Source organism: Ambystoma mexicanum, chromosome 3p (genome assembly GCF_040938575.1).
Source record: "Ambystoma mexicanum isolate Mex_15411 chromosome 3p, UKY_AmexF1_1, whole genome shotgun sequence".
NCBI classification, from domain to species: Eukaryota; Metazoa; Chordata; class Amphibia; order Caudata; family Ambystomatidae; genus Ambystoma; species Ambystoma mexicanum.
The window spans coordinates 1158932328-1158955196 of NC_090925.1; the positions used below are offsets into that span (position 1 = coordinate 1158932328).

Genomic DNA, 22869 nt, shown 5'->3' on the forward strand with positions numbered 1-22869 from the left:
GTGGGGCACCCGCGCTCATCTAGCGGCAGGGACAGACTTTCAGACCCCGGCCCACCAGGCGACGGTGACGACGGATGCCTCCCTGGAAGGATGAGGAGCCCACACCGGAGATCTTCACGCGAGAGGCCTTTGGCTCCCGAGGAGAAGCCGCTCCACATCAACATCCTGGAGCTCCGGGCAGTGTTCTGGGCCCTCAGGTCCTTTCTTCCGTCCCTCAAGGGCAAGGTGGTGAGTATCTTCACCGACAACACCACCACGATGTTCTACATCCGGAAGCAGGGTGGAACCAGATCCCCGGCCCTATCCAAGTAAGCCCAGGACATGTGGCATTGGGCCGTTGCGAAGGGATGTTTCTAGTGCCGTTTCATCTGGCAGGGATAAAAAAAACACCATCGCCGACTCACTCAGCAGAGAGCTGCGCTCGTGCCATGAGTGGGAACTACGCCAGGATCAAGTGGACCGACTCTTTCAGCGATGGGGCAAACCCCAAATCGTCCTGTTCGCGACGAACTCCAAGTGCCAGAGGTTCGCCAGCAGGTTTCCCCAACTGAGGAGCATGGGCGATGCTTTCTCGTTCCCCTGGGACGGCCTGTTCCTATATGCGTTTCTTCCGTTGCTGTTGCTGCTCCGACTCATCAACCAGCTCAAGAGGTCCCGGTGCAGAATGATCCTCGTTGCACCAGCGTGGTCGAGACCGACCTGGTCCCCGGACCTTCTGGACTTGTCAGCGTCCCCACCAGTCAAGCTGTCGATGGACGCAGATCTTCTCTCCAGAGAAGGAGACGCCATCCTTCATCACGACCCGGAGTCGCTGAACTTGCAGGCCTGGCTCCTGCAGCACTAGAGTTTGGAGGGTACGATATCCCGGCTGACTGCAGAGAGGTTCTTGCAATGGCCAGGGCGTCCTCAACTCTCAAGTGCTACGGACATAAGTGGAAGAGGTTCTCTGTCTGGTAACGTGCACAGAAGATTAACCCTCCGGATTACGGCCCCTCAAGTACTGCCGTACCTACTGTCGCTGGCCAAGGCTGGACTAGCGCACGCTTCCATCAAGATACATCTGGTTGCGATCTCCCGATACACCAGAACTACGGGATGGGGGCGTCCTTGTGGTCTCATGGCCTGGTGATGGAATTTATGAAGGGACTGTTCCGATCGTTCCCGCCGGTGAAGGCTCCTGCCCCTGCGTGGGAACTCAACGTGTGCTGTCTAGGCTCATGGGGGCGCCATTCGAGCCTCTGCATTCAACGCCGTTGAAGTTCCTGTCGTGGAAGACAGCATTTCTTGTGGCCATCACCTCCGCACGACGAGTGGGAGAGATCCAGGCCCTATCCTGCAAGCCTCCATACTTGACTTTTCACGACACGAGGGTGGTGCTGAGGATGCACCCCTCCTTTATGCCCAAGGTGCCGTCGGACTTCCACCTCAACAAGTCCTTGGTGTTACCAGTTTTCTTCCTGTCGCCTTTGTCGCTCTCTCGAAGGCTTCCATTTCCAGTTGGCTCTCCGGCTGCATCATGCACTGTCACTGGTTGGCAAACCGACCATTGCCCGGCCATCCGAGAGCCCATTCGACCAGAGCGATCGCTGCTACCACGGCGTTCTTGTCTGGTGTGCCCCTTCTGGACATCTGCAGGGCTGCTACGTGGAGGTCGATGCACACCTTCACGAGATTCTACTTCGTCGACCGGGATTCCATGGAGGAGTCCAGAGTCGGCCAAGCAGTGCTGCGCAACCTGTTCGCCTGAAAGTGGGCCTAGTGAGGAGGTAAGGGTGCTTAATGTTGAGTTTATGTAATGCTTAATGTTGAGCCTTTGCCACCTCCCGTGGTTGTGCATGTGTGTACTGTTATGTATTCCTATATTCATGAGCATGTGAATCCATGCCAGACCCCATGCTGGAGATGCAACAAGTTACTTACCTGTAACTGTTTGTTCTCCAGCATGGGTCTGGCATGGATTTACATGCAAACCCTCCCTCCTACCCCTCTGCGGCTCTTCGCTTGGTCATACTGCCACTTTAGGTGCTTCCAAATCTGAGGATGGCTGCCAGGGGAGGGGCTTAGGGAGAGGGCAGTATGACCCAGAGATCAGTGATTGGTTACTACGAAGAAAGACAGATCAGAAACGAAACTGATACTGATCTTTTTCTTTACCGAGGATTCCCGGCCTGACGACGGGGAATATTCATGAGCATGTGAATCCATGCTGGAGAACAACAGTTACAGGTAAGTAACTTGTTCCTTATAGTAGCCTATAAAGCCTGGTGGAGGGGTAGGTTGGTCATCAATAGGGAAAGGCCATAGCATGTCTCACCTGTGGGCAACCCAATCCCCAAGGAGCCTCCACCAGTGTCAGGATCCAAAAGTGATGGCCTTTCCCTGTCCACCTGAAGAGGATCCAGGGGGAGTAGGAGTGAAGAATACCCTCTGGTTTCAGAAAACGGGCGAAACACCTCAGTTGTGTCAACAAAATACTCAACAGAGAGTCAACATACTGTTTCAATTAGATTCTTCATCAATGAGAAAAAGTCAAATCTAGTGCCCAGTCAAGTTAAATCTATTTCTAGGGGCACTAATTCAAACAGAAGGTGGCCTAGTCTTCTCCGCTAACGGGAGCGTACAAAACATGCTATTTCGAATCCCTCAATACATAGCCGGTCGCCCGGTAACTATGCGAAAGACCATGCGCCTTCTAGAAATTATGGTTTTCTGCATTTACTTGGTGCCACACGCCCGGTTGCGTTTGCGTCCTATACAAGAGTGGCTGACGAAACAATGGTCGTAAACAAGCAGTCTGTGGGACGATCTAGTGGTTGTTTTTGCAACTTGTGGTTCTATCGCTGCAGTGGTGGTCCAAGGAAAACCAAATCCGTACCCCAGCTATTGTAGCCACTCTCACTGCAGACTCATCCCTAACAGGGTGGGGAGCTAATTTTCTCCATCGCACTGCGCACGGGGTGTGGACACGAGCATTAACCAAAAAGCATATCAACCTTCTAGAACTGCTGGCATTCGTCATAGCCCTTCAAGCTTCCAGACTTCATCTAGTCCAAAAGACAGTCCTCCTGCTAACCGACAGCACTACAGCCATGGTCTACTTAAACGGGGAGGGACGCTGTCGAGACTAGCCAAAAACATTTGGCTATGGGCACAAAACGCAACATATTTCTCCTAGCACACCGTGTTCCAGGGGAACACAATTCTCTGGCAGATGTACTAAGCAGAAGTGCAGTACACCCCACAGATCACAAATGGTAATTAAATGCAGACGTGCTACACAAGTCTTCACAAACTGGGGGTTACCAGACATAGACTTCTTTGCCACACAAGACAATGCACAATGCCATGACTATGCAAGGAAGACTCTGTTAATGAACTGGTCAGGGAAATTTATATACGCTTTTTCCCCCAACAGAGTAGTCCACCGGCTACACTGGTAACAAGTAAGCTTGATCCTAATCGCTCCGATGTAGGCGCGACAAACCTGGTTTTCACATCTCCAAATGATGTATGTTTGTCCTCCAATGAAACTACTGTGACCATACTACATGTCACAGAACCAAGGCACAACACTTCACAAATGCCCTCAGATGCTGAACTTGGCAGCTTGGGTTCTGAGGTTATTCAATTTGATCGTTTAAACCTAGTCCAAAGATGCATGGACATCCTAAAAGCATGTAAGACAAACACAAGACGTTATTTCAACAAATGAAACTTTTGTGTTATGGTGCAAAGCATGTCCAATCGATCCAATTGACTGTTCACCTTCACATATAGTAAATGATCTACTATATCTTTTGAACTCAGGCGTAGTCTTCAATTCATTACGAGTGCACCTAGCTGCTCTCTCGTACTACACCACATCACAGCATAAAGCTTCATGGTTGAAGGTGCCTGTAGTTGGGGGAATTCGTGGAGGGCGTTATAAATATACCCTCCGATTTCTAATCCATCTCCCGGCTGGGACTTGAATATTGTACTTAGAAGGCTCATGTGTGTCCCCTTCGAGCCAATGCTCAAAGCCAGTCTTAAACATGTCACTTATAAGACTGCTTTCCTTGTTGCCATCACACCTATAAGAAGACTTGGTGAACTACAAGCACTTTCATTACAAGATCTTTTTGTCATTATTCACAAAGACAAAGTTGTATTGCGCACACATCCTCCTTGTTCTCCTGAATGCATCTCAAGGTTCCATGTAAATCAGTCCATAGCACTTTCTGCCTTCTTCCAAGACCCCGAAAATGCAGCAGCAGAAAAGAGCCTACATACTCTCGCTTTCAGAAGAGCTGAAATGTATTCCCTACAAAAGACTAAACTGTTAAGAAAAATTGACTTTTTTGGTATCTCTGGCAGCAGGGAGAGAGGGAGATCCTATCTCTAAACTGGCTATTTCAAAACAGATTGTCGGGTGCATCCAAGTTTGCTATTCTCTTGTCAAGAGAATGTTACCCTTGAAGTCCAGAGCACACTCAACTCTGGGCACAGGGACAACTCTAGCTTTCATAGCAAATGTGCCCTTAGACGCCATTTGCAGAGCTGCCACTTAGTTGCGGTCATACCTTCACACAACATTACTGTTTAGATACACATTCTGAAGGTGACACAGAGGTGGGTCTGGTGGTGTTTAAACATCTTTTGGCTACTCTAGGTTCAAATAACCCACCTCCTCCTCAAAGTATTGCTCGCTAATCTATACAAAGCATGTGATTCTAAGCAGATCCACAAGCCTCAGAAGGGCTACATTACTTACCGTAATCATATTTCTGATGCTTGTATCTGCTTAGATTCACATGCGCCCACCCTTCCTCCCCTCCCGGAGTTAAAGGAACTTTGGTAAATAATAGATTTTTCATACCTCATGACAACTATTCTCCACGCTTACACTTTGTAGTCAGAAACAAATAATCTGACAGACCTTGCTGTGTGAGGGATCCTGGATAGAGTAGCCTTCACACACTAGGGATAATATTATAAACTTGCACAGTCGACGCCCCTTTTTGATCTTCAGCAAGAGCATGTGCAATACTCTGCGTCCACCACTAAATGACCGCCTATGCAAATCATGTGAATTTAAACGGGTGCAAGCATCAGAAATACTATTACAGTAAATAACGTATGCCATGTATAATTGGTGGGGTTTCCTACTGCTGAGTTGATTCTGCTTGTAATAGAAAAAAAAGTTGCAACTGCTACACAATGTTATTCCTCTCTAATGGAGATAATGCATGTTTTAATTGTTATTTGTCATGTTGCTAAGTAAGTTCTGTAATCTAAAATGTTCTTTCTCTAGGCCAGAAGGGACACCTTTTGAAGATGGTAAGCGATGCATTATTTTAATGTAATTAATGTTACAGAACCGACATTGTCAAATGTTGTAATGTAGAAGTTTTCCTGTTGCATTTAATAATCGCCCCATAGTGAATCTAGATATGCTGCGTTATTTAAAGCTATCCCTTAGTTGCTGTATTTAGGATTCATTTTTTATACTTTGCTTGCTCACGGTAGGGATGTGGGCAAATTCCTGCAGTGTTCCACCTGCCTATCCTTTACTACTATGGGCGCAGAGTTCGTTCAATGCTTTATTATGTATGCTTCTGTTTTAATGGACTTGTGATAATTTAGCCATACTGTGGTTTGCTATATTCAGGCATGTTTTATTCTGTGCTATGGTTCACCACCTTTTTATTGAAACTGTAAGGAAAGTTAATCTGCCCGAAGAAATTGTATGCATCAACATAACCGGTTATATATCCAAGAAATATAATTGAGGTCTTGATTTAAAGCAACTTGGAAACGAAATGATTTTATCATAATGCAGTAGTTCAGGGCAAAACTTTTCCCACCTACCTCATTGACACACATCACAACCATTTTGCTTCTAAAATCTGTGATGCTTTCTATGCAACCAATCAAGGCACTGTCTATCCATAGATGTCAGTAAATCGTCCCACAATGCTCGTGTGGGGTTATCTTTTTGTAGTAGGTGCATGTGCATTGTAGCCAGAAGGTTGGAGGACCAAAGAAAGAACAAAAATAAAAAAAACTCCTGTGGGCAGCAAACCCATTGCGGGAGCTGTGGGTTCAATTTTTCTAAATAATGCTCTTGTCAAATAATCAACATTAATTGAAATGGAAAAGAACACTACTAGTGTTAATCCAATGTTTCTCAAAAGACCAATGCATTTTTTCGAAATAGCATTTCTTCTACTTTGTGTTTTAGGAAATGTACCTTCGGGGACACACTGCTTCTACAATCTACAGACTTTTTGATTTATGGTGCACTAATCTGATGCCACGTTTTCGTTCTGGTTGCCGTTATAAGCTTATTTCAGGGCTTGTCTGCCTTATTCCACCATAACCATTCCCTAGCTGCCTTGTTCACTGGCTCAAGTGTGGCTCGCCTCTGCATCCCTGGACTAGCATGAAAATTAATTTTTAAAGGAAGATGTAGTAGTAGTCCTGCCGTACTCTGATCACACAGCGGCGAGCAAGGTTTAATACTCTCAGGTCCCTCAAACCAGCACTTGCAATCTCTGCCCACATTACACACGGGTGGGATATTTTCAGCTTCTTGGGAGACACGCGAGAGTGCTGTTGGATCAGATGTTACAACATTGGCCTAGAAATGAGGCAACCAGAGTTCTGGCTTCTTTCAATTTCAACCAGTGTTGTTTATTTGAATGTTGATTTGAGAGGCGTGTAACTAATTTAAAGGCCTGGGACCACATGTAAACTGGTCCTTTCGTCTTTCCCTTTTTTTTATCCTTTTTTTTGTTTTTTTCTTCATTCTAGTTAGTGCTGTAAGCAACGTTTTCTTACTCTTGGTACCAGGCTTGCCCACTATTTCCACTATTGCATCTTTCCAGCTGCGTTGTGTAGTTACTCACATGTGGCTAGTCCCTACTAATCTACCCCCTCTTCAATGAAGGCGAAATGAGGCCTTTGATAATCACACCCACCAGGCTCCTGGAGCTGGAGGGTTAGCAGTTAACATTTTATATGCTGATGTAAGATCTTTTCCATTGATGATGAACCATGCCATTTCCCATCCTCCCCATTCCTTCCAATCAAGCTTCTCTGGAAAAATTCCTGCCTCTGCCCCCACCTTTCAAGCACATCCACCAAGGCCGTTTTGTGGTTAAGTTTACATCACATACAAAACGTGCTCTGGAATTACATATCCTTCTTGTTTATTTTGTGGTCCACTACTGAGGTTACCAGATGACTGACCCAGTTCGCAGCTTTCATTTCTCCATTGATGGCATTCTGGGAGTTGTAGTCTTAACTTATATTGGAGTAAAGTAAAGGCAAAGTACAGGACTGGACCAGTGTCCCATGTAGTGTACTTCCACATTTGCTTTGAAATACAACATAGGATTTTTCTGCAGTAATTTGACATCTGCTTGCCGCCTCTGAAGGAGTTTGAAATTGCCAGGAGAAGGAAGCTATTTTGTTCCTTTGGCAGCCTGGAAGATAATGCTAAGCTTATTGCCAACAGCTACCATGAGCCATTTTCTTTTTTACTCCGGGTCCAATGGCGCCATACAGACATGTCTTGACATTAACTCTATGTGGGAATATGTTTAACTAAGCATTCAGACACATTTGTAAGGCATTTAATGCACAGTGGGTTGTGTATTATGGAGGAACATAAGCAAACTTTCCGCATATCTGTCTTTTATTTTGTTTTGTGCAACTCTGACACGGAATGTTTACATACCTAGAGTATTTGACAATTTAGATATTTTGTTAAAGACCTGTTGTAAAATAGGCACCTTATTGCCGTAATCGCAGCTGCATTCACCTAGGTGTTGCCCACCACGAAGTACACTCCAGTGAATTATCGTATTTTCCGAACAATATCTAGACTGTCTAAAATAAATGGGAAATAGACTTGGGAAGTGCCAAAATATTGGCAAACTGGAAAATGTCAAAAAGCAATGTTTAAGGTATCCATATAACCTGTAACTGTTCCAAGATAGGACAGTTTTGCAAAGAGGTTGAAACGAAAATAAATGGATTTCCGGGAGACCGAGACTAATATTAACCCCAAAGAGATAAAGGGATTAAATAGTAAAACCAATGTTATTTTTTTTTATTTTATACAATGATTATTGGAAGGGTGCAACTGTACTGCAGCGAGTGCCTTTGATCTCGCCAATAAAAATTACAAAAGTAATACGAAAAAGTGTATACCAGGCCAGAATGAACGCAGTTTTATTCAGGGCCAGCAATATTCAAACAGAACCCGGAACAGAACTGCATGAAAAGGCACTGTCAAAGAAACGCCCCTAAATCTAGAACTTTTATAATCGTCTACACTAATTAACATCAAAGCTTATTGACACGTTTTGTCCATTCTTTGAAAGAAAATCATTGGGCTAACATGCCATTCCCCTATATCGGGACATACATTAGCCTGCAATGATTGGGTCCTGGAAATCTAACCACACGACCCTAGACCCCCATTGTGATGTCACAGGTCAACCCACAATTCCCACATTATAAAGCCAAGATATTAAAACATTTTGGATGACCTGCGGATCTTTATTCATCTGCCGCCGATCATACCCATCTGGTTCCCATGAGAACACTACCAATCATGACACTGACAGAGCCTTGAATTGACAAGTTACCATTTTAATGTTGCATTTTAAGAACACTTAGAACTGCTTCCCAGGCTGAGTTGTTCAAAGAGGCAATTTGAAACCACCATGGGACACTCGGAAATTGCCAGCAGACAAGTTTCATAACTAAAATGCCGAATTATTAAATAAGTTTATGCTCACTGCCTTTCCCTTGCACCAGTGAGCTTGGCTCTGTGACCTCGAAAGTTGTTCATTCCTTCCGCCTCATACAATCCTGGTAACGTGTACTCGTGCACTATGCTTTTGGCCCCTGTGGCTGCTAAGCAAATAAAACGTGAGTTGATTTCTACAAAAGCGGCATGCATGCTGTGAGGCCCGTTTACAGTAACTCAATCTAATGTTAAACCCCACAAATGTACCTGTAATCCATCTTTACCGGTTAAATGCGATCTACTTAAATTTCAATTGTTAAACGTTTTTGTCGAACATCTAAAATTATTTAACCATCCATGTGTCCCACTCCCCTTTTAGTAAGTTATTCCCGCAACTGATCTGTGCACGTCTCTTTTCCGTAGAAAGTTTGCATTTCCATTACACAACTACTGTATATCTGCTAAGTAGGCCCAGTCCAAAAATTGAAAATTGATGAAAGGAACTGAAACAGAACATGGATGTGACCTAGAAGCAAACACAAGCAGGGCAGGAGGGGAATTGGTTCAATTTTCTTGTGACCAATATTTTCAAGAGGTATATTGGAGAAGAACCATTCCCTCTTTATAAGAAAACTTTGTTTTTCGAAAGGTGGGGGAAAGGTTAGAGACTGGAGAAGTGTGCCTATTTTAATCATGCTTCATCTGTATTGTAAAAGAGCAAGACCCCATCCGCCCACCCGCTCCATGTCCCTGGCCTTTTTCGACCTGGTCCAAGATCCAGGAGACTGGAATGCTGAACTAAACTATTCTTCTAGTGTTCATATCATCCATAGCTCCTACATGTAGATTGGAAAAGAGAACATCCAATGGAGGGACATCATGGGCTTTAAAAGCATGGAACGCTGCAGAAGGGAACAACAATCTAAATTGGCCATTTTGAAGGTCACAAAGAGGGAATAAATTAGGGCAACCAATCCGAAGAGAAGGTCAGCTGAGAGGTTAGGGCCCTTTCAACAGGCTAAGTGGAGTGTCCCTTGTCACTAGGCTGACTAGGTTCTAACCCTCCTCCATTCCTTCCACTGAGGACTTGACAACCATAGTCCAGGCCCTGGTAATCACCCACATCTATGGGGGAGGAAACTCCTTCCTCACCGGCTTTCCAGCAAGACAACTGGTTCCATTTAGGGTTACCCAACACACCATGAAATAACTTTTAAAGGAAACACGAAATTGGCCACATTTCTCACATCACAAGGGAGCTGCATTATCTTCCCATCCCAGCCTGGATACTCTTCAGCACTACTTGCATTGCATTATCTATAAGGCCAACGCTGCACGCACACCATTCTACTAAGCTGCAAAACATTGTAGCGGATGCCATCCATAAGCTCTAGAAAAACTAGCATGCGAGGTAAACTGGAAACTGGCCTTCTCTTTCTACCACGCTTTCATCCAAGTGGCATCCTGGACTGTGGCCATACTCTTGCTGTTTACGAAGGAAATCAAGACCTTACTCTCTTCATTCAGTACCCATGTGCTACTCTCTTCATTCAGGAACCATGTGCTACCAAGGTGCTTGGCATTTCTGCATCACATCCTACCCAAATGGCCAGAACCACCCAAGGGGTGTGAATGTTGCAATCCCCTCTCAATACTTCATGTGTTACCCTCACTGTTGGTTCCTAGCTATGTTTGCGCTGTATAACGCCCCCAAATACAAAGCTATTACAAGGCCAAGATGAGCAGTCCCAGAGGAGCTAGCAGCACGTGGAGGTATAAAGAGTAGATGGCAGGATAGCCTGAGGCAGAACCTTGCATCCAGGAGGGGAAACTTATTCAAGGTCATGGGTAAAATTAGAAAACTGACCTAATTGGTGTGGTTGGAATTGGGAGAAGGTTCTAGTAACTGTGTAACCTGAAGGGAGCAGAATGCCTGCTGAAGTGAAGAGGACCATATCCCTCAAGATTTAGCTGGGGCCGCATAACGGATCGGGAAGAAGTGGGCCAGGTAGTATCTTCCTGTCTGGATTACAAATGGCGAACAGAGCACTATATGCATGTGAAGAGAAAATGTGGTAAAATCCCAGTGACCGAGTTGAGCTTGGAAAACTGGGGTAGACCTTTATTCCCACGATAAACGGACACATGTAATATTTTACTTGTCATGACGAATCCAGGGAATTTGTCCTGTATCCCCAAGGAGCCAACCCCTTTGGGACTAGGGAGATGCACATTCCTCCCTAGGGGTCAGGGCAAGTGGGATCCCCGTGGAGGTGACTTTCCCCCTGACCCTGGGGACAAGGAATGCCCAAGTCAGGATGGTATGCCACGTCCTTCTCCCTATACAATTCGAATGTTTATAGGTTTACATGAATGGTGATCCAGTTAAAAGGGTACAGGGCCCTTTTAAGGTAGATGACTTGGTGACTGACCTCTGCTTGCTTCCACCTCCTCTCCGGTCGGAGAACCAGTGGGCTTTTGCGGTGCAGTTCCAGGGACGAACTTATTGTGGACCGCATGCCAATCCAGGAGGAAGAGAGAAGCCTCAAGCAGGAAGTGCAACTTGCTTGTTAAGTTCTTATGTCTATTTTACTCAGCAGGAAGCTGGGAAGGTATTTGGACATTACCTGGGGGTGCAGGTTAGAAAACCAGTCATCCCCAGACTTAAAAGGCGGAGTAACCCTGAAAATATGCTAAGTCTTGGTCTTTATTCTTTTTCTTTCTATCAGTTATAGCAGGTGTGGAAAGATGGGGAGGGTCTGCACAGAGGACAGTTTGAGTTGTATAAAGAAGTCCCGACCAGCACTTTTTGTACTGTAGGGTCTCCAGCTACGACATTAGGGATTAGACTAGGTTTCTTTTTGAGTTGTTCAATAAATGTTTTGTGAACCACCATGTCATTTTGTCCATGTGTGACCTACCACACTGTCCTGATGCGGTTAGCTTAGATCATTCCCAGAGAGGAATTTAAAATGTTCTTGTAGATCAACCTTAGACTCTAGTTTTTTATCTCAAAAATGCCTCCTTTAGTTTTAACCTTTATTTTTCGTGTTTTGTTGGTCAACCACAACCTGATTCCAAACGTGGTCATGTACATGCACTTCTTTTTTTTTTTTTTAATATATTTTTATTTGCATTTCCATAAACATTAACATCGGGACTTTTAACATTGTCCCCTCGCTCTTCCCTACCCACCCCCTCCCGCTGTTCTGTCCTTAAATATTCCCTGTTCCACCCTTAGAGTATTTCTCATCCTGTAAACATGTCCAAAATGTGGGCACCGCTGTAACATATAGTCACTTTGTAGATATTCTATCGCCTCTCCCCAGTCGGATATAAAGTTTTGGCGGGCCCCTTGCATGTTGTACGTGATTCTCTCCATCGCCACGAATGCCCCTATTCTCCAGCATGGGGTCTGGCATGGATTCACATGCTCATGAATATTCCCCGTCGTCAGGCTGGGAATCCTCGGTAAAGAAGAAAAAACCAGTATCAGTTTCGTTTCTGATCTGTCTTTCGTAGTAGTAACCAATCACTGGTCTCTGCGTCATACTGACCACAGCCAATGACTGCCCTCTACCTAAGCACCGCCTCTGGCAGCAATCTTCAGATTTTTACCGCACGTTCATGTGTTGGGATCCTCGTGCTATTGCTCTCGAGCGTTAGTGCTATTTTTTCACGTTTTTTGCTCAAAAACTTCGTTTTTTCGGTCAAAAGAGCCTCAAGCTCCACCGACTCTCCATCCGATCAACGGGGACCCGTGTCGGATTCGTCTGCGCCCCTCAAGGGTGAAGATTTCATCGAGCTACGCTTTGGAGGACTCCAGAAGCTTCTCAGGCCCGGACATGGCCCAGGAGAAGGGAAGCTCGACGCCCGGAAAGCTGTTCAGGGTCTGCCCTGGATGCCAGCTGCAGAACGTCTTTAAGGAGGACGAACACTCCTTTTGTCTCTACTGCTTACATGAGGACAAGACGCACGTGGAGAAGGACTGTGCGTTTTGCGGCAATATGTCGGAGCGGACCATGAAGGACCGCCATCAACGTCTCGCCAACTGGCTGGCGAGAAGAAGAGGAAGAAATCCGAGCGGTCTTCTAAGACCTTTGAGGACGCCCCGGCGACGGGGGTCCAACACAAGGCCAAGCACCGCGAGTCCGCTGGCACCGGGAGCGCTGAACGGTCGGGCTCTACGGGCGCCAGGCAGGGCGCACCCTCCCCGGCACCTTCGACTACGAGCCAACGCTCTGGGTCGGGTAAGAGGAAGGGCGAGCACCCGGCGAAGCTCCTGGAGAGGCCCCGGTCGAGCTCGAAGCCCCCATCGGAGGGGGAGTGAGGCAGTGTCCCCCCCCCCCTCAAGGATAAGGCGGTGAGCGCACCTAAGGTGGTGAAGGCCTTAATCCATCCGGCCAAGCCCTCTATCGATACTGTCGCGGCGACCCTGGCTCAGCCTGTGGAGGCTACACCAGTGGTGGCGACCTCGGGGCTCAGAGTCTCCCTGCCACCTCGGAGGGTGTCCTCTTTTGTGCCCATCGATAGGACCCCCGTGAAATCCCCGGCGGGGAAGAAAAAGGGGGGGCAGGGCGGCGTCGTAGATTCGGCTTCAACCTCAGAGGAAGAGCTGATCGAGGTCTTAAGCCACGGCCTTGGCGTGGAAGAAGACCGGCCCGTCGGGATGGATCCCGACGCGGGTGACGACGACATCGTCGAGGGTGCCGACGGGGCCCCTGATCGCCCGTCGGATTCCCCTCTGCCAGCGCCGCAAGACAACTCGGCGGCCATTTTGTTGGCTATACAGTCCTTATGCTCAGAGATAAGGACGAGACTACCGTTGCCGACGGAGGAACCTCTCCCGTCGGGGGATCCTGAACCGGGACCTTCTGGCGTTCCCCCGCCCAAGAAAAGAAGGATTCACCCTCCACCTCCTTTTCAGCCGTCGCGCACCGTCCAGCCCTCCTCCCCGTCCACCCGAGGGGATGATACGGGGACTGACACGGCAGCGACGGGTACGGACGACGAGGTATACGACGAGGATCTACCGTCGTCACCTCCCACCAGGGCTTCTCCGCCCGACGAGATTGGTTCGTTCCACTCCATGATCGCCAGGGCATCCGAGCTTTTCCAACACTGCCCTGAGGAGAAGAAAAAGGAAGGATTCCTTTATCAACGGCGCGAGGCCAAGAGGAAGACGGTCCTCGCGGTGCCTCTACTGGACGACATTTGGGATGAGGGCCTCGCCCTCCTCAAGAACCCTTCCACTACGCCAGCTAGAAGAGACCGGTACGAGAAGAAGTACCGGGTCCCGGACGCGGCCCCCCTGTGCCTCCGGGCGCAGCCTACCCCGGACTCCGTCGTCTCCGCGGCGGCCAGGAAGAAAGCGGGGGGGGGGGTGCAGCCTCCACATCCCCACCGGACGGCGAGGGAAAGAAATTGGACACTATGGGACGCAGGGTCATCTCGTCTGCAGCGACGACGATTAAAGCGGCCAACGCCTTGGCTATCGTGGCCCGCTACGACAGGGAGCTATGGTACAAACTGGCTCCCCTGCTGGCCTTCCTACCGGACGACAAGAGGGCGGATGCCCTGGAGATCCTACAGGAAGGTGAGGTGGCGTCGGACCACGCCATCACTATTGCGACGGACATCGCCGACACTGGGTTTCGCCAGTTGGGCAACGGCGTGTGCCTTAGGCGGCGTGGATGGCTCAAGGCTACGGACTTCCGTCAAGACGTACAGACCAGAGTCCTGGACATGCCGTTCGATGGGAACAACCTGTTTGGGAAAACAGTGGACGATTCCCTTCAGGCCATTAAAGCGGACACTGAGACGGCCCGGGCCCTTGGGGTTCTGCAGCAACGACGGACGCCCTTTCGGAGCAGCGGAGGCAAGGGCGCCTCCAAAGGTTCCGGCGGTGGTTTCTCCACCTACCGTCAAGCAGCCCGCTCGTCATCTCAGGAGGCCTACAGAGGACGAGGCAAGTCTGGCGGACCCCGCCGTCGTCGCCAAGGAGGTCAAGGCGGCAAAGCCTCGTCGAAACAGGATTGAACCGACCGTGGGGTCGGGCCCCCACCGATGCACCCCGGTGGGAGGCCGGCTGGCGAGCTTCGTCAGCGTGTGGGAGTCCATCTCCACCGACCGTTGGGTGCTGGACGCCTTAGCCCGGGGCCACACGCTCGAGTTTCAAAGAAGGTGCCCGCGCGTCCCCCCGTTGCCAGAAAAGAGCTTCACGTCCCTCGGCTTCTCCTGGAGGTAAGGGCGATGCTCAGGAAGGGCGCCATCGAACTCGTCCCAAAGAGGTTTCGGGGCTCCGGAGTTTACTCGAGATACTTCCTCGTGAAGAAGAAGACGGGAGGATGGCGCCCCATCCTAGACCTGCGACGTCTGAACAAATTCATCAAGGCGCAGAAGTTCCGGATGGTCACCCTCCAGCACGTCCTGGTTCAGCTGGAGGAAGGAGACTTCCTGTCGTCGTTGGATTTGGAGGATGCCTACTTCCATATTCCCATCCTAAAGGGGCACCGAAAATTCCTCAGGTTTGTGGTCCAAGGGCGTCACTACCAGTTCAAAGCCCTCCCCTTCGGATTACGGTCGGCACCCAGGGTATTCACCAAGTGCCTTGCACCGGTGGCGGCGCAGCTGCGCCGCGAGGGGATCCACGTCTACCCCTACCTGGACGACTGGCTCATCCGGGCCAAGACGAGGGAGCTCGCCGTGGAGCACACGGCAAGGACCGTCCAACTTCTCACGGACCTGGGATTCTCCGTGAACTACGCCAAGTCCCACCTGGTACCCGCGCAAAACGCACTGTTTCTGGGAGCGAAGCTCGACACAGTGTCCCTTCTGGCCTCCCCGTCGGAGGAAAGGACCAGGTCCATCATGGGCAAGGTACAGCGGATGTTGGCTTCCGACGCGGCCAAGGTGAGGTCCATCAAGTCCCTCCTCGGAATGATGTCTTCTTGCATCTACCTCATTCCCATGTGCAGGCTCCGGATGCGCCCGTTGCAGGAGTTCCTGGACGCGCGCTGGATCCAAACGACGGGCGGCTTCGAGGAGAGGATCACACTCGACGAGAGTTTCCGCCGCGCGGTCCGGTGGTGGGGCACCCGCGCGCATCTGACGGCGGGCATGGACTTCCAGACCCCAGACCACCAGGAGACAGTGACCACGGATGCCTCCCTGGAAGGGTGGGGCGCGCACACCGAAAATCTGCACGCGAGAGGCCTTTGGCTCCCGACGGAGAATTCCCTCCATATCAACGTCCTGGAGCTCCGTGTAGTGTTCTGGGCCCTCAGGTCCTTCCTTCCGTCCCTCAAGGGCAAGGTGGTGAGGATCTTCACCGACAACACCACCACCATGTTTTACATCAGGAAACAGGGCGTAACCAGGTCCCCAGCACTGTCCAAGGAGGCGCAGGACCTGTGGCATTGGGCCGTCGCCCAAAGGATGCTTCTGGTGCCGTTTCATCTGGCAGGGATAAAAAACACCATCGCCGACTCACTCAGCAGGGAGCTGCGCTCGTGCCACGAGTGGGAACTACGGCAGGATCTAGTGGATCGCCTCTTCCGACGGTGGGGCACACCCCAGATCGACCTGTTCGCGACGGCGACGAACTCCAAGTGCCGGAGGTTCGCCAGCAGGTTTCCCCAGGCGAGGAGCATGGGCAATGCTTTCTCGTTCCCCTGGGAGGGCCTGTTCCTCTACGCGTTCCCTCCTTTGCCACTGCTAATCCGGCTCGTCAACCAGCTCAAGAGGTCACGGTGCAGGATGATCCTCGTCGCACCTGCGTGGCCGAGGCAGATATGGTTCCCGGACCTTCTGGACTTGTCAACGTCCCCGCCAATCAAGCTGCCGGTGGACGCGGATCTACTCTCCAGGGAAGGAGGCGCCATCCTCCACCACGACCCGAAATCGCTGAACTTGCAGGCCTGGCTCCTGCACCGCTAGAGTTTGGAGGATACGACATACCGGCCGACTGCAGAGAGGTTCTTGCAAAGGCCAGGGCCCTCGACTCTTAAATGCTACGGACACAAATGGAAGAGGTTCTCTTTCTGGTGCCACGCACAGAAGATTAACCCTCTACGGATTACGGCTCCCCAGGTACTGCCGTACCTGCTGACGCTGGCCAAAGCTGGACTGGCACACGCGCCCATCAAGATTCATCTTGCTGCGATCTCCCGATACACCAGAACCACGGGGCGGGCGTCCTTGTGGTCTCATCGTCTGGTGAAGGAGTTCATGAAGGGACTGTTCAGATCGTTCCCGCCGGTGAAGGCTCCGGCCCCGGCGTGGGAGCTCAACGTGGTGCTGACCAAGCTCATGGGACCTCCGTTCGAGCCTCTGCACTCGGCCCCGTTGAAGTTTCTGTCGTGGAAAACAGCGTTTCTTGTGGCCATCACCTCCGCACGACGGGTGGGAGAGATCCAGGACCTTTCCTGCAAGGCCCCGTACTTGACTTTTCACGACACGAGGGTAGTGCTCAGGACACACCCCTCCTTCAAGCCCAAGGTACTGTCGGACTTCCATCTCAACGAACCCTTGGTGTTGCCTGTGTTCTTCCCGTCGCCTTCGTCGCCGGCTGAAAGGACTTTGCACTCGCTGGATGTGGCTAGAGCGCTGAAGTTCTACGTGGACCTCACAAAGTGTTTTCGGAAGACGTCACAACTCTTTGTGAACTTTGGACCTGTCAATCAGGGGAAGGCTCTCTCGAAGGCTTCCATTTCCAGATGGCTCTCCGGCTGTATCATGTACTGTCATCGGTTGGCAAACCGACCGCTGCCTGGCCTTCCGAGAGCCCATTCCACCAGAGCGATCGCAGCTACCACGGCGTTCCTTTCTGGTGTGCCCCTGCTGGACATATGTAGGGCTGCTACGTGGAGGTCGACGCACACCTTCACGAAATTCTACTGCGTCGATCGGGATTCCAGGGAGGAGTCCAGGGTCGGCCAAGCAGTGCTGCGCAACCTGTTCGCCTGAGGTGAGCCTGGTGAGGAGGTAAGATGCTTAATGTTGAGTTTGATTTAATGCTTAATGTTGAGCCTTTGCCACCTCCCGTGGTTGTGCATGTGTGTACTGCTATGTATTCTTTATTCATGAGCATGTGAATCCATGCCAGACCCCATGCTGGAGAAGGAACAAGTTACTTACCTGTAACTGTTGTTCTCCAGCATGGGTCTGGCATGGATTCACATGCGAACCCTCCCGCCTACCCCTCTGCGGCTCTTCACTTGGTCATACTGCCACTTCACGTGCTTCCAAAATCTGAAGATGGCTGCCAGAGGCGGTGCTTAGGTAGAGGGCAGTCATTGGCTGTGGTCAGTATGACGCAGAGACCAGTGATTGGTTACTACTACGAAAGACAGATCAGAAACGAAACTGATACTGGTTTTTTCTTTACTGAGGATTCCCAGCCTGACGACGGGGAATATTGAGGATTCCCAGCCTGACGACGGGGAATATTCATGAGCATGTGAATCCATGCCAGACCCATGCTGGAGAACAACAGTTACAGGTAAGTAACTTGTTCCTTCTCTGGAGCCACTACAGATTGGATGGGGGTGCCTTCTGTTTACATTTTTGGGCTATTGCTAGCCAGGTGGCTGTAAGGAATCCCATGAAGTTCCTCTTTTGTGTTTTTGTCATTGTCATATCTTTGGGATCCCACGTGCCACACATCCATACCTCTTCTCCTAGGCCTTCTGCCCCCTTAAACATTTCTTGCATTTGGGACTTTACCTCTGTCCAGAAGCTTTGTATTTCTGGGCAGTCCCACCATACGTGCCTCCAGTTGCCCACTGCGTCACATCCCTCCAGCATTTATCTTGTGATGTGTTGAACATTCTTTGGACTCTTTCCGGGGTGTAGTGCCATTGTATCATTATCTTTGTCCACGCTTCTCTTGTCTGGATCGCCCGTGTTCATTTAGGGATTATTTGCCAGATGTAGGTCCATTGTTCTCTCCTGATTTCTTTCCCTAATGCCGTTTCCCATCTCTTCATGTATTGCCATTTAGTTTCCTCTGTCTGGGAGTTTATGAATTTGTACATGGTTGAGACTCATTTTTTTTTCCCCTGGCTGTGCCATGATATTTGTCTCGAATGGAGTCGGGGATCTTGTAGCCGCTTGTGATGTTCTCAGGGTGGATAGCCAGTGATGGAGTTCATATTTAAATCTATCCTTTTCCGTGAGGCCGAGGAGATCACAACATTCTATGTAGGTTCTAATTTGCTGGCCTTCGTACATGTCTCCCCTTTCATGCAGTCTGCTTCCACCCATTTCTGAAATGCTCCTTTCTCCGTGCCCGGCTGGATTTCCGGGTTCTCGAATATTGGCAAGAAGGGGGCCGGGTCTTTTGTCAGCGTTTCTTTCTTGGATGCTCTATTCCATATTTCCAAGGTTGCGCTCATGATCTCGCTTATCCGGACATTCTGGTGCCTGTGCTCAGGTCTAATCCGGAGTAGCTGGCACAGATTTGTCCTTGCCACTGCTCTGGCCTGTTCTTCCCATATTTTTTCTGATGTGTTTGGGATCCATTCCTTCAATCCCCACAGCTGGGCTTCCTCATAATATTTCCGAAATTGGGGGGTGCATGCCTCCTTCTGACTTTTGCGCTGTAAGTGCTAGGTTAGAGAGTCTCAGAGTTTTGGTCTGCCAGATATATTTGGATACTATTTTGGTGAGTATTTTGAAGAATGCGGATGGAATTCGTATGGGGAGGGCTTGGAAGTAGTACAGCAATCTGGGCAGTATTGTCATTTTTATGACAGTTATTCTGCCCCACCATGTAATTGAAAGTGGGTTCCACCTTTCCGGGTCCCTTTTCACTTGCTCTATAAGTTTTGTGTAGTTCCCTGCATAGAAGTCTTTTATCGTGTTGGTTAACGTGACGCAGAGGTATCTTACCCCTTCTACCACTGTGCGTAGGTGGAGCTCCTCTGCTAGCCTGTGGATTTCTTGTTTATCTTTGGCTAGGACCATTACCATTGACTTTTGCCTATTATCTTCAGTCCTGAGATGGATCTGTAGTTATCTATTTCTTGTAAGAGGAAAGGTAATGTTTTTATCAGATCCGTCAGGGTCATCATATCGTCCGCATATGCCGCTGGTTTATGTGTCATTCCCCCTATTTCAATGCCCTTAATGTCGGGTGCTGCTCTGATTTTCGCCAATAGTGGTTCGAGGAAGATTGCATATAGAAGAGGGGACAGTGGGCAGCCCTGTTTCGTGCCTCTTCCTATTATGATTTTGTCTGAAAGTTCTCCATTCACCGCAATCCTGGCTGAGGGTGAATTATAGTTGGCATATATCATATTTGCATATGTTTCGCCCATGCCCATTTTCCCCAATACTGAAAAGAGTATGGACCACTCCACTCGGTCGAATGTCTTTTCCTAATCTACCGCTAGGATTGCTGCTGGGGTGTTGGTCATTCCCACTTTCTCTATCAGATGTGCGATTCGTCTGATATTGTCGTGAGTTTTCCTATTGGGGATAAATACTGATTGGTCCTGGTGTATCCGCTTTGGGAGCAGCAGTGAGAGTCTGTTAGCTAGAAATTTTGTATACAGTTTGGCATCTATGTTTATTAGCGCTATGGGGCGATATGAGCTCGGGTTCTCTGGATCCTTTCCTTTCTTGTGGAATGCCAGTATTTTAGCTTCATTCATCGACGTTGCAATGTTGGCTGTATCTTTAAAAGTGTAGAAGAGGTCCGTCAGGATATGAGAAAGAGATCCCACATAAGTTTTATAGAATGTGGCCGTATAGCCATCAGGTCCTGTGGCTTTGTTTTACGGTAGTACTCGGATTGCTCTTGTTACCTCCTCTGTTGTTGTTGGTTCGTCAAGTGATGTTTTCTCCTCTGCTATGATGGTTGGGAGAGTTGTCTCTCTCGGGTAGGCTGCCTGTTCCTCCTCCTTTTGGTTTGCCCGATGTGTACAGTTTCTGGTAGTAGTCTCTAAAGATGTCTTTTATATCCTTTTGATTGTGTTTTCGTCTGTCCGTCTTTCAGTGCTGTTACCGTTTGGTGTTGTTGGTTCCCTTTTAATTGTCTTGCTAGAAGCTTGTCTGCTTTGTTTGCTTTCATCGCGTACCAGTGTTTCAAGTGCAGGAGTTGGATTTTCTGCTCTTTTGGCTCCGATTGCTTCTAGCTGACCCTGGACATGTCAGTAGGCTGTTTAATCTCAGTGATTGGTTGTTACCATTTCCTTTCTTATCTCCTCTAATTTATTTTCTAATTCACTTTCCCATTTTCGGGATTGCTCGTCTTTCTGTGCTTTGAGCGCGATTTGTCCCCGCATCACCGCTTTGAAGGCTTCCCATATTGTGATTTTCGTCACTTCTGGCGTGTTGCTTTGTTCAAAGTATTCTGCTATTTTCTCTGTTTCTCTCATGACTGGATCTTGTATAATTTCTCTTGGCAATGTCCAACGCCATAGACCTGATCGTTTGCGGATCTTGGGAAGTGATATCTACAGGGGGGCATGATCTGATAACGATAGGGGGCCGTTCTCTATGTTCTGGATCTCCCCTAGTAAACTCACCGTGGCCCAGATGTAATTGATTCTAGAGCTTGTACCGTGCACGTGTGAGTGATATGTATATCCCGGGGTTGTGCCTCTGATTCTTCGCCATACATCTTCCAGAGCCATCTTTTTCATAGTGTTTTAGCGATTGTGTCGGGGTCCCTTGTTGGGAGAGCTTGAGAGTCCAGCGATCCTCGCTGGGGTTCCATGCTAGGTTGAAGTCTCCTGCTAATATTACTTCCCTTTCTGCAAATTTTTCTAATTTGCTCAGGATATCTTTTATGAATCAGTCCTGGCCCATGTTTGGGGCATATATTGGTCCGAATGTCAGTGGGCGGTTTTCGATTTGTACTTTCGCAAATAGGTACCGTCCTTGTTTATCTGCTAGTGTTCCTCGTATTTGTACATTGAGTGAGTTGGCAAATGCGATCATGACCCCCTTTTTCTTCTCCTCGTCATTGGCTTGTAGTATTTGGTTGTAGCCTTTTATGCGGTTTTGTCCTTTTCTCTTCTTCTGTATATGTGTCTCTTAAAGCATTGTTATATCCTACTTCTTTGTGTGGAAAGTGTTCTGCTTTCTTCCTTTTTACGAGGGAGTTCAGCCCTCTGATATTGTATGTTAGTATTTTCAGCCCCATTCTCTCCCATGAATGTCTCGTTTCCCATGACTCTTTCTGGGTGGTTCGCTGCTGTGTCCGTGAATGCCGGTGTTTACCCCTTTCCCCTCTTGTAACAGTCCCCTTTTCCCTCCTGATGTCCCCCCAACTTTTTCCCTGAGGAGGGCAATCGACCCTATGGTTGCTCGGGCGTGAGGGCTTCGCTCCATGCCCTCTGATAACTCGGGTATTACTTTTGTGGGGAGTCATAAATCCCTTTGGTATGTGTTATGGATTCCAAGGATGTCCCTCGGCCCTGCCGCATCCTCATTGAGACCTTCGGTCTTTTTCTTTTTCCCATCTTCCATATGCAGTGTCTCCTTCCCTGATGTTAAGGCTTAGTCCCCTGTACATTGAGGGGTATTATTTGTATTCCGGATCCCGAGTTTGGCGTCAGGATCTTTTATTCTGTCTGCCGTCCCCTAGGAGCACGACGTCCTCGGTTTGCATCTCTGTTCTCTGTTGGTTCACTCTCTTGATCTTGCATGTTCAGTATCCTGAGTCCTTCCTACTGTGTGTGATTTGATGTTGCTTCTCCTCCCACGTAAATAGGAGGCCAAATGGGAAGGTCCATTTGTACCGTACCTAATTTTCTGTCAGAAATGTTGTTATCGGAGCCATCTCTCTGGGTTTCCTGAGAGTGGATTGCGCTAGGTCCTGGAAGAGAAGCATTTCTTTACCTTTCATTTGTGGTCCTTAGTCCTGGCTTTCCGCAAAAAAAAATATTTCTGTGTATTGCGCCATTGCTACCAGGACATCTCTTGGACGGGCCCCTGGTTCTCTTGCTCTGCGAGGGCCTACCCTGTGTATTATGTCCATCAGAATTTCCTCTCCTGTTCCGTCTGTAAGTATGTCTTGAAACACCTGTTGTACTGCCCTCTGAGGTCTTTATCTTCAACCGGTTCAGCCATATTTTTTATTCTTATGTTTGACCTTCGGGATCGATTTTCTAAGT

The 22869-nt window shown here is 48.9% G+C and overlaps 1 protein-coding gene across 1 annotated transcript in view; it reads left to right on the forward strand.

Moving 5' to 3' along the window:
- The window catches only part of UBE2B (ubiquitin conjugating enzyme E2 B), a 350201-nt gene that overhangs the window by 158357 nt on the left and 168975 nt on the right, over positions 1-22869 (forward strand). Inside the window, exon 3 of the mRNA XM_069652555.1 lies at positions 5294-5319. Within this exon, the coding sequence (XP_069508656.1) occupies positions 5294-5319 (26 nt within the window). The remainder of the gene's footprint in view (positions 1-5293; positions 5320-22869) is intronic.